The following is a 14,597-nucleotide window of genomic DNA, read 5'->3' as shown; positions in this document are numbered from 1 at the left end:
ATATTTGGAGCAGCTGTTGCCACAGAAAGAAAGAGTGTGACATAGTGTCAGGAGAGATGTTCCATGTCTATAAAATAGCTTTAAAAGTTCACTGAGACTTGTTACTCTATCAGAATTATGTGGAATCTTGACATTATTTGTGTAGGTCTGCAACTTGGGAGCAGGATTGTTCATCAAATGTGTTGTGTACAGAAGGATGCCCCCCCCTGAGGCCTCAGTAGCCAAGAAAAACATACATTTAAATAAACTTTAAACATAGTCTGCGTTGTGTTGGCTGATCCTGACCAGACTGCACCCATCACTGTCTGATATACTGATCAACAGAAGCACTGCTTTCCTCACACTAATTTATCCAGAAACAAGCGGCTCTCTCATTAAAATGTAGATACACCAGACTTAAACAAATAATGGTTATAGTGAAACTTTCACAACTCCTCAAATATGACTTGGGATATTAATCATATTTGATTAATAGGTATGACTGCTGTGACATGACAGGCTCTAAGTTCATTTAAATGTATTTATTAATATTCATAATGATTTATAACAATAATCATAACACATGATAAAGCATTTTATAATGACTTATAATGTCAAGTATCATAATACTAATAGTTGGTGGTCACTCACTGACATTTTTTTACAAGGATCATAGTGTATTGTAAGTGTATTGTAGTTATAATACATTATAATCATGTTATAATGCATTATAATCATGTTATAATGCATTATAATCACTGTTATAATGTATTATAATGTGATTATAAGTTACTCTAAGTGGTCATTGGGTGCTTTAAGTAAAGTGAGAAAAATATCAATAAATCTATGTGTAGTGAAGGAGGGTTCCCACATCAGGTCTCCCAGACCACAGACAGCTATGCTAACCAGTCAGCCAAAGAATTACGCTCCTGGCAAATGGCCAGCTTGTCTAGTCATCCGGGGTCATTACTCTCTAGAGGGCATGGGCATGCACTGTGACACTATGTAAGAACAACACACAAAACGTTGTGAAATTAATGTATATGTTTAACGGGTCATAACAGAAACTGAGCACTACAATTACTGTTGGAGTCTAGGCTACTTGGTCTAGACTAAAACTAGATAAAAATGTCACTTTTCTGTTGATAACTGACTAAAATAAGAAGGATGAACAAATAAAACTAAAATTTACATGGACTTTTGATCTCAGGACTAAGACTTAATCTGAGAATAATTGACAGAATTAACACTACACACACTGGCTGTGTGTTTATTCTCTGGACCAATAGCAGTGGTGACGTGTATCTCATAGAGCATTGTTGTGGAGCAGCCAGTAAGGGTGTGGAGAAACAAGTAAGGCTAATGTCTCTTAGGCAATGTCAACTTGTTCTGACATTAAACCAAATTAATGGCAACAGTCTACATGCAGAAAGATCAAATCATAATCTGCTATATAACACTTTAAAATAAGTGTTACACATAAAATGACTGCATAATTCAGTGGTGGGTTTGAGTTAATAGTTTATTTTCTGTGTTCAGACTGTGTACACAGTTCAGTACATGAAAGTAAATACCAGGAACCAACCTTCATGTAATCTCTCTGCAGTAAATATAATAAATAAAATTAGTGAAAGGAAATCTTGGTTTGCTTACAGTAACACAGGCCTTGGATAGTGTCGGGGATCTATTTTATTTGATTAGATTTTCATGTTGGTGGGTTTTTTCATCCACTGACAGGCTGGGTCTTTATTTGTCTGGATTTAAGCCTCAGATAAAAAGCAGACTCAGTTCCCAGGAACACACTCACAAATACGCCTTATTAGACCTTCATTCACTGCAGTTGTTCGCTCACCTCTAATCCTTACCTATAACCTTAAATACCACTTTCACCTCAAACCTTTTATTAAAGATTACATAATAAAATGGAATGGAAATGTCTGTTCTCCTGGAGCAGAATATGACTGGTAAATATCAGCAGAGGTTTCTGATTAGCAGAGAGTCAAACAAAGTAAAGAACCCCTGGACACTTTTCACCACAGACTGCTGCCGTTCAGCATGTTGAGGTTGTGTTCTTGCTGTTTAAAGGTCATCTAACCTGAGGGCCCTATGCGCTGTCACTGCCGTAACAGCAATCTTACAGGCTCATGTGTGAGAAAGGGCTAGTAACATAATAATAAAAGTCTAATGCAATCTCAACTCATTACCCTCATGTTTTGAAAATGCAGCAAAAGACAATGTTTGACCATAACACTAGCATCTTTTTATTTTTGGTTAAACTTAATTCAAAAATGCTGCTTAGCATAGATATAAACACACCAAGGTGGTATATGTGTGTATGTGTCGATAGGGACTCTCAATATGTGTCATTTCATGTTAAAATGGTAAATGGACTGTACTTGTATAGCGCCTTTCTAGTCTTCCGACCACTCAAAGCACTTTTACACTACGAATCACATTCACACACTGAATGGCTACAGGGGCTACCATGCAAGGTCCCAACCTGCCCATCAGAAGACATCTAATCATTCACACACATTCATACACTGATGGCACAGCCATCAGGAGCAATTAGGGGTTAAGTATCTTGCCCAAGGACACATCGACATGCAGACTGGAGGAGCCGGGAATCGAACCTCCGATCTTCCGATTAGTGGACGACCCGCTCTACCTCCTGAGCCTAAATTGTTAAAATTTTGAAACAGCCAGTATTTGGTCTCGAAAGCTCTAAAATAACTTTTGGTGGCCATACTTCTACAGTGGAAATGTCTTGAAAGTCAAGTGGTGAAAAAGCATCTGCTGTGTAACAGGCCAAAAAAATCCACTGAAGAGCAATGCCTGTGTTCTTGCATAATTTAACCCATATTGTAAAACTTTATACACTTTATATTACTGCCAACTAAAACACACCATTGTGTTTTCAATTTTGGATGCCTTTCCTACCGTCTAAGAAGTCAGTTTCCTATTCATTTCCATACAAGTATATAAAACTTACAAACACTTTAAACTTGACCTTGAGTTTAATCGTTCACCTCAGACACTGTATCTGCTTTTATGTGTATCAGTGTTACCTTATAATAGTGTGGTAATGCAGTCTGGGGCTCTCACTTTGGTCTGCATGTACAATTGTGCGACCACGAACAAGAAAAGAATAGACAGATATCAACAAAAACTAATGGCAGGTAGCCTACTGTAGGACAATACCATTCATTCAAAATATTAAATATAGAGTCCTTGACAAATCCTGTCAGGTTATAGCAGGGCTCTCAGCAGCTCTTCAGTGAAAAGTTTTCTGTTGGTCGGCCATTATTGTGAATAAAGCCCAAGGTCAGTCCACAGCATGCTGTTATTGTCCTGAAAAGACTGCTTTAGTCGATTTCCCTGAAGACCAGAGAGCATGAAATGGTTTCTGGATGGTTGCTGTAGTGATTTAGACACTACCATTTAACATGAACAGATCAGAGGCCGTGACACACACTCCCCCTCTGCCCGGCTGACTGTGCTGATGTGGTGTAAGAGAAGGTGAGAGATGGACTGTGGATGCTAATTAGATCGCATTAGAATGGGGTTGACTCCTCCCTGAGGACGGATGATGCAGGCGAGATGGTAGACGTTGCATCAGAGGAGCTCATGCTGCCCCTTTGAGTCATTGAAATTCTCACTACATCAACTGTTAAATACAGCAGGAACATAAAGGTAGTTAGTGTCAAGTTATAGCTCCATTTACTGTAAGTGTATGTGTGTATGTTCCTCCAAATCTGTCCTGATGAAGATTGTTATTTCCATGAAGCAGTTAAGTCTCTTATGAGTGCTGGCACAACCAGAGCCTGCAAAAATACTGCCATTAGTGTTGCAGTTATGAAGAATACATTATTATGCAATTATAGGTAGATTTGTTGGAGTTTGGTAATGAAGCTGAAGCCAAGAAGCAGATTTTTCTCATTTAGTTTGAGGTACGAATGTACAGCAACCCAAATATGCTGCCAAGGAGAGATTATGTCTCTTTTTAAGCAGAAGTGTTGGAGAGTTGAATTCATGTTTCAGGATGATCCAGAACTCACTGTGTCTGCATAAGAAATCTTTACGGAATTTAAACAGGAAAGTAGGATAGGTTCACAATTCTTTAAGTCCCTTCCCAATGCCTTTTCAATGTGAGTGATGGGGGACATATTCCATGGTCCTCGTTTTGTGCAAAAATGTATTCAAAAGTTTATCTGAAATAATATGAGGCTTCAGATTTAGTTAAATCAAGTGTATATCTTCCAAAGTAACTGTCTTTTTTAGTATAAATTTCCCTCCATATCCCTCCACTGATGCTCAACAGGGAAACAAAAGAGGGTACAGCATTGTATGAAGTGCTTTTGATGGCACAAAATGTGGTCAGTTGTTGTGTGTGATAGATTGTCAGGCAAAATCCTCCTACTGTCACTCTCCCCCCATTGCGGTAATCACTCAGATACAAGGAAGAAGAATGTGTGGAATAAAAAAGAACATCTCTTGTTCTGCTGTATCTATTTTGATCTCTCTTTTTTTTTCTTAAAGCAGACTTATCATCGACCAACATTGTATTAATGCCCAACACCCAAGCTGCTGGTGTCAATGTAAATGTCAGACATACAGTAACAAATGTCATTACAGTGATGTCAAAGATATGTTTCAGGTTATTTAGAAACAGTGTCTCCAGTATATATAGTTAGTCCACAAGAGAGCACTGACAAGTTTATGTCCCACTCACTACATAACATAGCTAGGTCACCAAATATATAAGGAATGCTTATTTACCGAACCATGGGTGGTTTGGACACAAACGCATAACTTGAAGCCTGACATGATGGATTCTCACATGATGTAATGATGTTGTGATCTTGTGAATCCAGCTGCCTCACAAGGTAACATATTTTTATCAATTCAAAAATCCAAAATCAAGTATGGCATTGTCCTCAAACATCCAGCATTAGTCGAGCTAAACTTCAAATTGCGAACAGGTTAGCAAACACTTCCATAACTTTCCTTACCCAATCAACATAAACAGAACAACTCCTGGTCCAGCAGCTCCTAAACAATACCTGTTTTCCTAGTGGTCATGATTTCTGGAGTAACCCTAAAGTTAAGACAGGAAAGCACACAGCAAATAATTTTGTACATTTCATATGGAAATTTCAGGGCCTTTTTCGAGGAAGGTTCACATGGATTTTCCAGCAATCATTTCTGTCTTACAGTCATGACATGGTTTTAAGCCTCACTGGACTGGAAACCGGGCTGAAAAACAACAAAGGAAGGTTTAACAGTTCTGGTTCATAAAAGCATCATGTACAGTTTTGAAAAGGTCATGGAATCAGAGATGAGGTAATCCTAGTAGTAGTGTGTTTTAAACGTTATGTTGTGAGTTTGAAGTCAGTTGAATGTCTTCATAAACAATTATATGTGTGGCTTTGTGTGTGTATGTTTAGGACTATGATCTGAGTCAGCTGCAGCAGCCTGATGCTCTGGAGCCGGAGTGTGTCAAGGTGGGGATTAGACGTCTGGATGAGAGACCCCTCCATCATGACCACCAGTACCCCCTCCGCTCTGCTGCCCCCCACCCAGGAGACATAGGAGACTTCATCCACGAGGTAGGACAACACAGGCTGTGTATGTGTGTGTGTGTGTGTGTGTGTGTGTGTTTGGAGAGGTCTGTCTTTTGTCAAGTTAAACCTCTCCAGGCAACATCTTTGTGTAAAAATTCAGTGTTCTTGTCAGTCTAAACCAGCAAGTGTGACCACAGCAGAGGAGGGTGTCCCATCCTCACTGACTGAGATTCACTCTGTTCACCCAAGTTAAATTCAGGTGTCGGGCACATGTACTTGCTCACCAGAAGTATTGAATCACAACTCGAGTGAAATACAAACAGTCTGTTGGCCAGTTGGTGAACATTGTTCAGAATAAGCTGGATTTGCCAATCTTCTTTGGATCTTTTGCTCATCTCATCCCTTTTGTATCCTTTGTTGTAAAGCATCAAAGACTGGCCGGGATGTGTGTAGTTTACCTCATCACCTTACAGGATTTAGGGATATTGTAGTTCAGACAGTTTTTTCAAACAGTTGCTCCTCACAGCTATTTGGAGCCAACCCACTGTAACATTCAAAGACTTTGATTGCACTTAATTAAAACAGAATGAAATGCTCATATTCAAACACAGAAATCATAAAAACGATGCAGATTTCAAATGTATTCAGTGTTAAGCTCAGTAATACATTGTCTGCCTCACTGGTATGAAACAATACACAAGTGTCAGTGATGACGGTGATGATGGTTGGCAGAAGGACACTATATGCAAACTCAAGTTTGTTTAAGAAACAGACATACTGTAGCTAGAGAGAGTGGCACACAGAACAGTGTCTGTAATTCTTAATTAGCTTTGCTAGTGGTCAGGATTAGCTGGCCTCAGACATGGCCACAGCCTGGACACCTAATTGGAGGTAAATCCATTGAGTTTAGTTAATCCCACAGACTGGTTATAGGTCATCTTCAGCCCCTTAAAGGGACAGTTTGGGGAAGTCTTTTAGAGTGTCCCACTTTTTTACTATTTACTGTCTTAATACAGTACTGACATGTCATTATGTAAATGGGTCTTGGTGTAACAATTCCTACTCTCCATACTGACCCTGAAACTGCTCTCTCTAACTACCCTAGCTACACTGTAAGAAATGGGGGCAAAAATCCACTGCCCTTAATCCAGCCCAAAGTTCAGCTGAAGCCAAAATCAGGCAAAAATTTAGACTGTAACTTAGAAGATACGACTCGATGTAGCTAACTCAGACTGCTGAAGCAGCAGTGCACACTTTTTATATGTAAGCTACCATTTGTAACGACATAATACAAATTCCACAATTGAAAATGAGCAGGAAGAAGAAAAAACAGGATCTTCCACTTTTGTGGGACTATAACAACTTCACAGAGTTTCCTTGTCAGTGAAATGTAAACATGATGTTTAGGCATTAGAACAAACTACTGGTGCCATTAAAGGATTTGTGTGGTGCTTTGGTTATGATCTGTCCATATGGGCGTTTGAAGGCCAATTCAGATATTATGGGACTAAAGCAACCAAAACCAGATACTGCTGAGTAAAATCTGCTGATAACGTTCTAGTATTATGTCTCTGTTTAGATGTGTGAGTGTTCAGGAAAGAACCTTCAGGCCTCCGTAAGCTTCAAACTAGTTAGTATGATGTGTTGTTTGACTACGTCTATATGTTCTACAGGATCTCTTTGACAGTTTTTAGCAAAAGTGTTTACAGTGTTACACACGGGTGTATAAGTGAGGTGCCACCACAGTGATAGCGATTTGTCTGTTTACCACCTACAACCCAGATTCATCTCTATATGATGAATCCAGGCCACACTCAAAGGCAAAGCAAAAAAAGCCTGCCATCATAGCTTCCTCCTGGCCACTGCCTCTCCGTCTCGCTCCAAGAATTCTCTGTCTTTGTAGTCTCAACACAATGAAGTGTTCAAATGGGGATAAAGGCGCACACGCTTTTGGACAGTCTCTCCTCGAAGCCATTCATGGTGTTTCACTTGTTTATAGTCATGAAAAGTGACAAAAGTAGCTGCAGAGAGAACAAACAAAGAGAGAGCCCGAGAGAGAAGGTTGGGTGTGGTTGTTGGATTGTGTGGAGGAATACAGAGATTGTGGCAGACGCCGTTAGACAAGCACTTTGTTTGAAGCATACCTTTATCATCCAACACTAGACTGACTGGACTGTAAAAGATAATTCATAAAAGTTGAGCGCTGACTCCGTACATACGTTGGTGCAGCTCTAGAGAGAAGGTGAACATCCTGAATTTGAAAATGTGTTTTCATCAGTTCTGAGTGTGACACTTAGCTGGATGAACATGACTCTCACAGTTAATCACATAGGCTTCTTGAAGAGACCGAACTCTTCCTGTAACAGGGCCGAGAACCGTCTTCACATCTGGAGTGCATGGCTCCACGGCGGAGAGGCACCTCCGAGGCGTGAAGAGTCATCATTGTCAACGTGAGCTGACGCACGGCATTCTCTGTGCGCTATCTGCTTCCATATTGTTTGTGTGCACAAGCGTGTGTGTGTGTGTGTGTGTGCGTGTGTGTGTCTTTTGGTCGGGGCTGCATAAAGACATCTGCCAAGCGGAGCTATGAATAATGAGCGGGAGCTGTCAGACATGGCAAGCTGATCTAGACAGCTTAATCCGGCAGACATGACAAGCCGATGCTTCTCGCCCTGCCTCTCCCTCTCCCTCTCCGCGTTAATTCTCTCCTCCCATTGAGTTTCCGAGTGACAGGAGCGTCTTCAGTCAGACGACAGACGCGGCCCACAAAACATTTCCACAGCTTATCAGATTTATTGCTTTCATTTCCAACCACTCTGAGTGGTGAGGAAGGGGGAAAAGAAACACCCATTTTCTGGACTGCTAGTTTTGGAAAAAAAAAAAATGTTTAGATGTTAATTGTAGATGGCACTGGAACAGGTTGAAATTCTTAGAGTGAGGTCATTAGAAATTGTGCACGTGACTACGTATGTGTGCGTTTGTATGCGTGGGAAGGGTGGGTGGTTTTAAGTTCAGGCTACGCTGGGTAATCTGCTGAATCTCCTCCTAGAGATAGAGGCAGCATCTGTCCAGCCTGACCCAAATCCTCCTCTCTTCTACGCTCCTCTATAATCCCTCCTTCTCTCCTTCTCCCCCAGCACTCCCTACTGTCCATCTCAACGCCCCCACACACACACACATGCACACACTAGGCGTATACCCACGTTTGAAGGGATGATTGACAATTGTTTTTTCTTACGCTGATATTAAGGAAATTTTAACTAACTTACATAAATAAAATGTTATAAATATAAACTCTAGAATCTGAGCCTTACTGTGCATTTAGAGATGTTTTTGGTGGAGCGGCGTGTCCGCCCGCTGAGCCCCATTAATCAGCAAGAGTGACGAGCGAATTTCTCTGTTCTCCATATGCCTGCTCACCAAAACTTTGCCATCCCATCGGGACAATGGTGGCTTGAAGGTTAGAGAAGCGAGCTTGTGACCGGAGGGTCATCAGTTCAATCCCATTGACTGGCAGGGTAAATCTGGGTGGGGAAGGTGACGAAGCAGCACTTGCCAACCACACCCTCCCTCATTGCCACCATTGAGTAAGACCCTTAACCCCAACTGCTCCAGTGGAGCTGCTCAGTGGCTGCCAGATCAGACAGTGGTTGTACTGGGCAGCTTCCAGGTGTGATCAGGATGTTCTTGAAAAAAGAGAGCATTGCTCTCAGAGAAACTCCCCTGAATTAATAAAGGTTAAAAAACATAAGAGCAGTTAACATTATAGATATGATTTGGATTGATTGATTTGGAACATGATGCTGTGATATTGTTGCACCAAGCACAGACACAAGGACGGATGCTGTGATATAACTCTCCCGACTCCCCCCCCTACTACCACCGGCCCCTGGCGGTCGGGTCGCCTATCGGTAATCTCAAGTAACCACGATTGGATGATATGAAAAAAGGAAACAATCACCCAAACGTAGCACACATACACACTCTGATCTCCTCCATCTCCCACTCTGGTGCCTGTCCTCTAGGGACTGACGTAAAGGAGGGTAATTTGGAGGTTAGAGATTCTGGCTTTTGATGGGAAGTTTGACATTTTGAATCCTAGTCGTGAAAGTGAATTCTGCTCCTCTGAGATGCTCTGAATGGTTCAACATGGGCAATCAGATCTGGTTTCAGGGGTTTAACGTGGGTCTTACACTGCTCTGCTTTGGTATGAAAGTGTGAACACAGCTTTCTATACTACCTTACTATACAGTTACTATACAAGTATTATAGGATTACTGTAATCCTGCATTAGATATAGTCTGAGTCTTGTTGCTCTCTCAACCATAAATTCAGCTTCTCTCAATCTGTGCCTTGTTTTACCGTCATGCGCTAAATCTCCGATGCAAACGCGGCAATGTTCATTTTTAATGAACTGAAGGTTGACAGCTCTGCTTAGCAAATATTTTAATACAATTTTTGAATTCTCTGGTGTAGAAGTGATGAGCACGGAACTCCAGGGATTAACCTGTGACATCAGACTGATATGACGGTGCACGGTCATTATCCCACATCAAACGCAGGCTCTGTATGTGAAGGTTTTTTATCAGTAATATAACTGCAAAGCCTCAGCAAGTACTATTGAGATGTCATAGAGCACCTCAATAGAGCTGATCCAGCAATGGATGTGTGGTCATCGACAGTAGACTGGAGTCCTTGAAAAGTCACAGTGAATTTATGAAAAAAAAAATATGAGAATGATACAGCCTAGTTAAAATAGAAAATGAAAAATCCTTTTCTGATCCATTTTTACCTTTTTCACTCACAGCAGGCGCACCGGTGGCCTGATGGTTAAAGCGCGTAGCACATAATCCACATAAACCAGGGGACTCTTGTTGCATGTCATACCTCTCTCTTTATCTCCCTATGTGTCCCGTCTCCCTACACTGTCTAATGGTCCCTATAAAATCAAATCAAATAAAGGCATAAAAGCCAGAAAAAGTTATTTAATTTTTTTTTTAAAAACCAGCCAGCAGTAATAAATGATCATAAAGGCCTCTTAATACTCATTGTCACTGAAAAGCTTCACCGCAGCAGGAACAAAGGACCTTCTCAGTCTTTCTGGTGAACACTGGGGCATGAGCAGCCATGCACTAAAGGAACTGTTCAGTCCACTAAAGACACTATTGAGTGGGTATTCTTCATATTTTAGAATGGTCCTCAACTGTTTTTTTAAAAGAAGCAGAGCTTTCCCCTCCCTCATTACCACCACTGAGGTGCCCTTGTTGAGCCTTAACCAGTGGAGCTGCTCAGGGGCCAGTAGATCAGACTGTGGTTGTACTGGGAAGCTTCCAAGTATGAATGTCTAACTGAGTGAATGTGACCAACTCTCTCCTGAAAAAGAGAGTATTGCTCTCAGTGAAAATTCCACTGATTTTTTTTTTTTTTGTAAATAAGAGCAGTTAGAAAAAAAATAAGAAAGAAAAAAACAAGAAGTAGTTCTCTATTTACATCAAAGGACCTTAGTTTCCTCAGAAAAAACAATCTGAACTGATGTTGGTATTTTCCATCAAGTTTAGAGTTTTATCCAAATGTACACCCACATATTTGTAAGAATAAGAAAAGAATCCACCTCTTGACCATCAATAAAAACAGGAGTAACTTCCTCCCTCTTCTTCTTAAAATCAATAATCAGCTCATTTCTTGTACTGATATTTAGGTTTAAATAATTAGCTTTCCATCATTTAATAAAAGAGGTGACACCCTCACTATAAGCTAAATCATTTCCTTTTGATATCAGGCCAATATTCAGTGAATAAAAAGGGAGATAAAACTGATCCTTGCAGTGTTCCATTTTTATTTTTGTACAGCTGATTGTATGCATAGTCATAGGATATCAAAAGGAAATGATTTAGTTTACAGAGAGGAAATCAACTCTTTTATAAAATGATGCAAAGCTAATTATCTAAACCTAAATATCAGTAAAACAAAGGAGCTGATTATTGACTTACATCCCCGGATCGACCGTTAATTTCAGTTGCGTGTTCACTCCTCCACGTTCTGGAAGTCCAGAAGTAGTACTTTCATCTTCAGCAGGACAAGGTTGCCCTTTCTTGCCACTATCATTTGCCGCTGCGATGCTCTTTGCTCACCTCCCCGTCTCCTCCGTTTTTTATTTCCAGGGCCTGAAGGCAGCAGACAACGACCCCACCGCTCCCCCCTACGACTCCCTGCTGGTGTTCGACTACGAGGGCAGCGGCTCCACCGCTGGCTCCCTCAGCTCCCTGCACTCGTCCTCAAGCTGCGGAGACCAGGACTACGACTACCTCGGCGACTGGGGGCCACGCTTCCGCAAGCTGGCCGACCTGTACGGCGGAGGGGACGACTAGCACCCTCGACCCCCCCACCGACATCACCCACCCCTTGCCCCCCCACCCGTGCTAGAATGCTCAGGTGGTGGGGTGGGGATAAGGAAAGAGGATATTATGGGGTAAACACGGGGATTTGAATTGGGATACGCAAGCGGCACTTCTGTATTACCACGGGACAGCTTGTAAAGAGACTCGCTGCCTCTTCAGGACAGTTGATGACACTAGGGACCATGCTGACTCCTGGCTGAGAAAGGCCTGGCAGCGGCTAGCATCCACAGGCTGATGGACATTATCATCGGGAGCATTAGCAGCCAGAACAGTGCGCTCAGTGGGGGATGTTGTCACTATGATGGTTAAGAGCTACGACAGCCATGCTACAGACGCTCATTTACACTTGAATCTCACAGTACAGGAGCACTGGGGTCAAATGTGCCTTTTTGTACATTCTTTTGATTGTGTTCAGTCTTGATTCTGTACATTGCTTTAAAGCTCCCAGTGTTTTGCAACAGCAACTGGAGGAGCGCTTCGCCATGATAATGAGTGTGTGTGTTTTTGGGTTCCACCTCATTACCTGTATGCGTGTGTGTGTGTGTGTGTGTGTGTGTGTGTGTGTGTGTGTGTGTGTGTGTGTGTGTGTGTGTGTGTGTGTGTGTGTGAGAGAGAGATAGTCATTTCCACAGAGACACACTGGATGGACACTCTAAAGGGCAAAGCCTATCTTGAGGAGCTTTGGATGATATTACCAGCAAAAACATGGCTTCACTGTACAGCTCTGGGTCTTTTTTTTTCCATCTGATACCCAAAATATGTTTTACAGAGATTAGCAGGATCAAATACACTTATTTAGATTTGAGCTAACCAAGTTTTGTATTTTCATGAGAATAATCCCTGAAGTGAAACGATCCACTCACCGGACCTTCTTTATAGCTGCTGTTTTTACATGGAAGACACAACGGAGCACCTTTCTCTGCAGTAGTGCAGATATATGTGTTACATCATCTGTGTGGTTTTTGAAGCACATGTCTGTATGCATAAACAGCAAGTTCATTTCACTTCACTGGTCTGGTATTAATGTGACTGACTGCCTGTGTTAACAAAGCCTGCAGAGATCAGAAGTTTTAATTTCCTCTCCGCTCTCCCACACTGATTTTACTCTGATCATTCAACACCACATCACATCAAAGCTTTGATTGAATTGCTATAAAGAATTGCTGGCTTTCAACATTCCTACATAGTCGAGAACATTTAGTGCCACAATGAATTTAAATAGCTTTGTTTCTCAATCCGGGAGGTTCCTACAAGCAGAAATGTTATTTGTAGTGTGGTTGAAATATTGCGGCTATGTCCCTGCTGCGCTTTCACAAATGGGAACTTTAAATGAGATGTAGTTTAGCTTATTTGGAGGATGACAAAATACAGAAGCAAAGTGGTGAAACATAATTTCCATGTATGTGTTTGTGCAGATGAAAGAAAACAGAAAGCAAAAACAGCAGCAGAGTTTCAAGGGGACAAGCAAAGAAAACTCAATCTGTGAAACTGGAGGCAAACAGCAAGATCTCTGAAATGACAAATTACAGTTCCCATCATGAACAGAGTGAAGTGAGTAATGAGTATGACAGCGAGAGCAAGAGTGGATTTGTGTAGGTTTGACGCATTGTGGATCGATTTCTTTTACAGATGCATATGTGTGTTTGGTGACCATCTTGTGAACAGAATATCCAACACCTTTAGTCTGTAATGGTAAACAGGCTGCATTCATATAGCGCCATTCCACTCTTCCGACCACTCAAAGTGCTTTACACTACATGGCACACTCACGCATGCTGCCATGCAAGGTACCAACCTCTTCATCAGGAGGAATTCTAAGTATTCTCACACACACACTGTTTGGGTTCAATATCTTGACCAAGGACACTTCGACATGATATGAATGAGCCGGGGATCAAACCACCAACCTTCCGATAAATGGAAAACCCGCTCTACTTCCTGAGCCACAGCCGCCCCATAATGTCCAGTTATACAGTATTGTGGTAGACCAGAATGTGAAACAACAAGCTGTCTGATATCAGATAATGAACTGCTAATACATCTTTCAAACAACTATGCCTGACAAACAGAAAATTCAGAAATGGAGTTGATGTAAGTTCACTGAATTTGCTTATTGCACTGGAACAGTTGCATATGTTGCAGCATTTCTTTATTGCTTTTTAAAATTTGGAACCATCTGGAGATATTTTAGCAATGCTAGCAAAAAAATCCATTAATCCAACAGTTTCATTCTGACAATTTCTGGCTAGATGTACATGAAATTTGAGATATATATTGATGTAATATTAATGGTACAGGTAACCTGATTTGGAATTTTTCCATATCTTTCGTACCTATATATGTATGTATATATGTACGTGTGTTTGTGTACACACACACACACACACACATATACATACATACATACATGAATATATGAGACACTTATGTTGAGACACTTATGAGACACTCGTTATGCAGGGGAAAGTTTTGCTGAGATACTATTAGCTTCTCTCTTCTCTATTAGCCTTTCCCTCTGTGAAACATCATTCCACATCAAATCATTCCAATAACACAAATCACAAGTGCGTGTAGCTTGTTTAAATATTTTTTCAGGCACAGTTAGTTGTTCATTCTGTTTATCAGTCACATTTTCTACAGTCAGGAAGCATCAGAA

The 14,597-nt window shown here is 41.1% G+C and overlaps 1 protein-coding gene across 3 annotated transcripts in view; it reads left to right on the top strand.

Moving 5' to 3' along the window:
* LOC121900244 (cadherin-2-like) overlaps window positions 1-12,503 on the top strand; it is a 99,427-nt gene extending 86,924 nt beyond the window's left edge. For all 3 annotated transcript variants that reach the window (XM_042416388.1, XM_042416389.1, XM_042416390.1), the window contains 2 exons: window positions 5,427-5,588; window positions 11,705-12,503. In XM_042416388.1, the coding sequence (XP_042272322.1) occupies window positions 5,427-5,588; window positions 11,705-11,911 (369 nt within the window). In that variant the 3' untranslated portion in view covers window positions 11,912-12,503. The remainder of the gene's footprint in view (window positions 1-5,426; window positions 5,589-11,704) is intronic.
* The last annotated feature ends 2,094 nt before the right edge of the window (window positions 12,504-14,597 follow it).

This window comes from Thunnus maccoyii, chromosome 7 (assembly GCF_910596095.1).
Source record: "Thunnus maccoyii chromosome 7, fThuMac1.1, whole genome shotgun sequence".
NCBI lineage: Eukaryota > Metazoa > Chordata > Actinopteri > Scombriformes > Scombridae > Thunnus > Thunnus maccoyii.
Note: the sequence above shows the minus strand (reverse complement) of the source record. Positions and strands in the feature narration are given on the sequence as shown.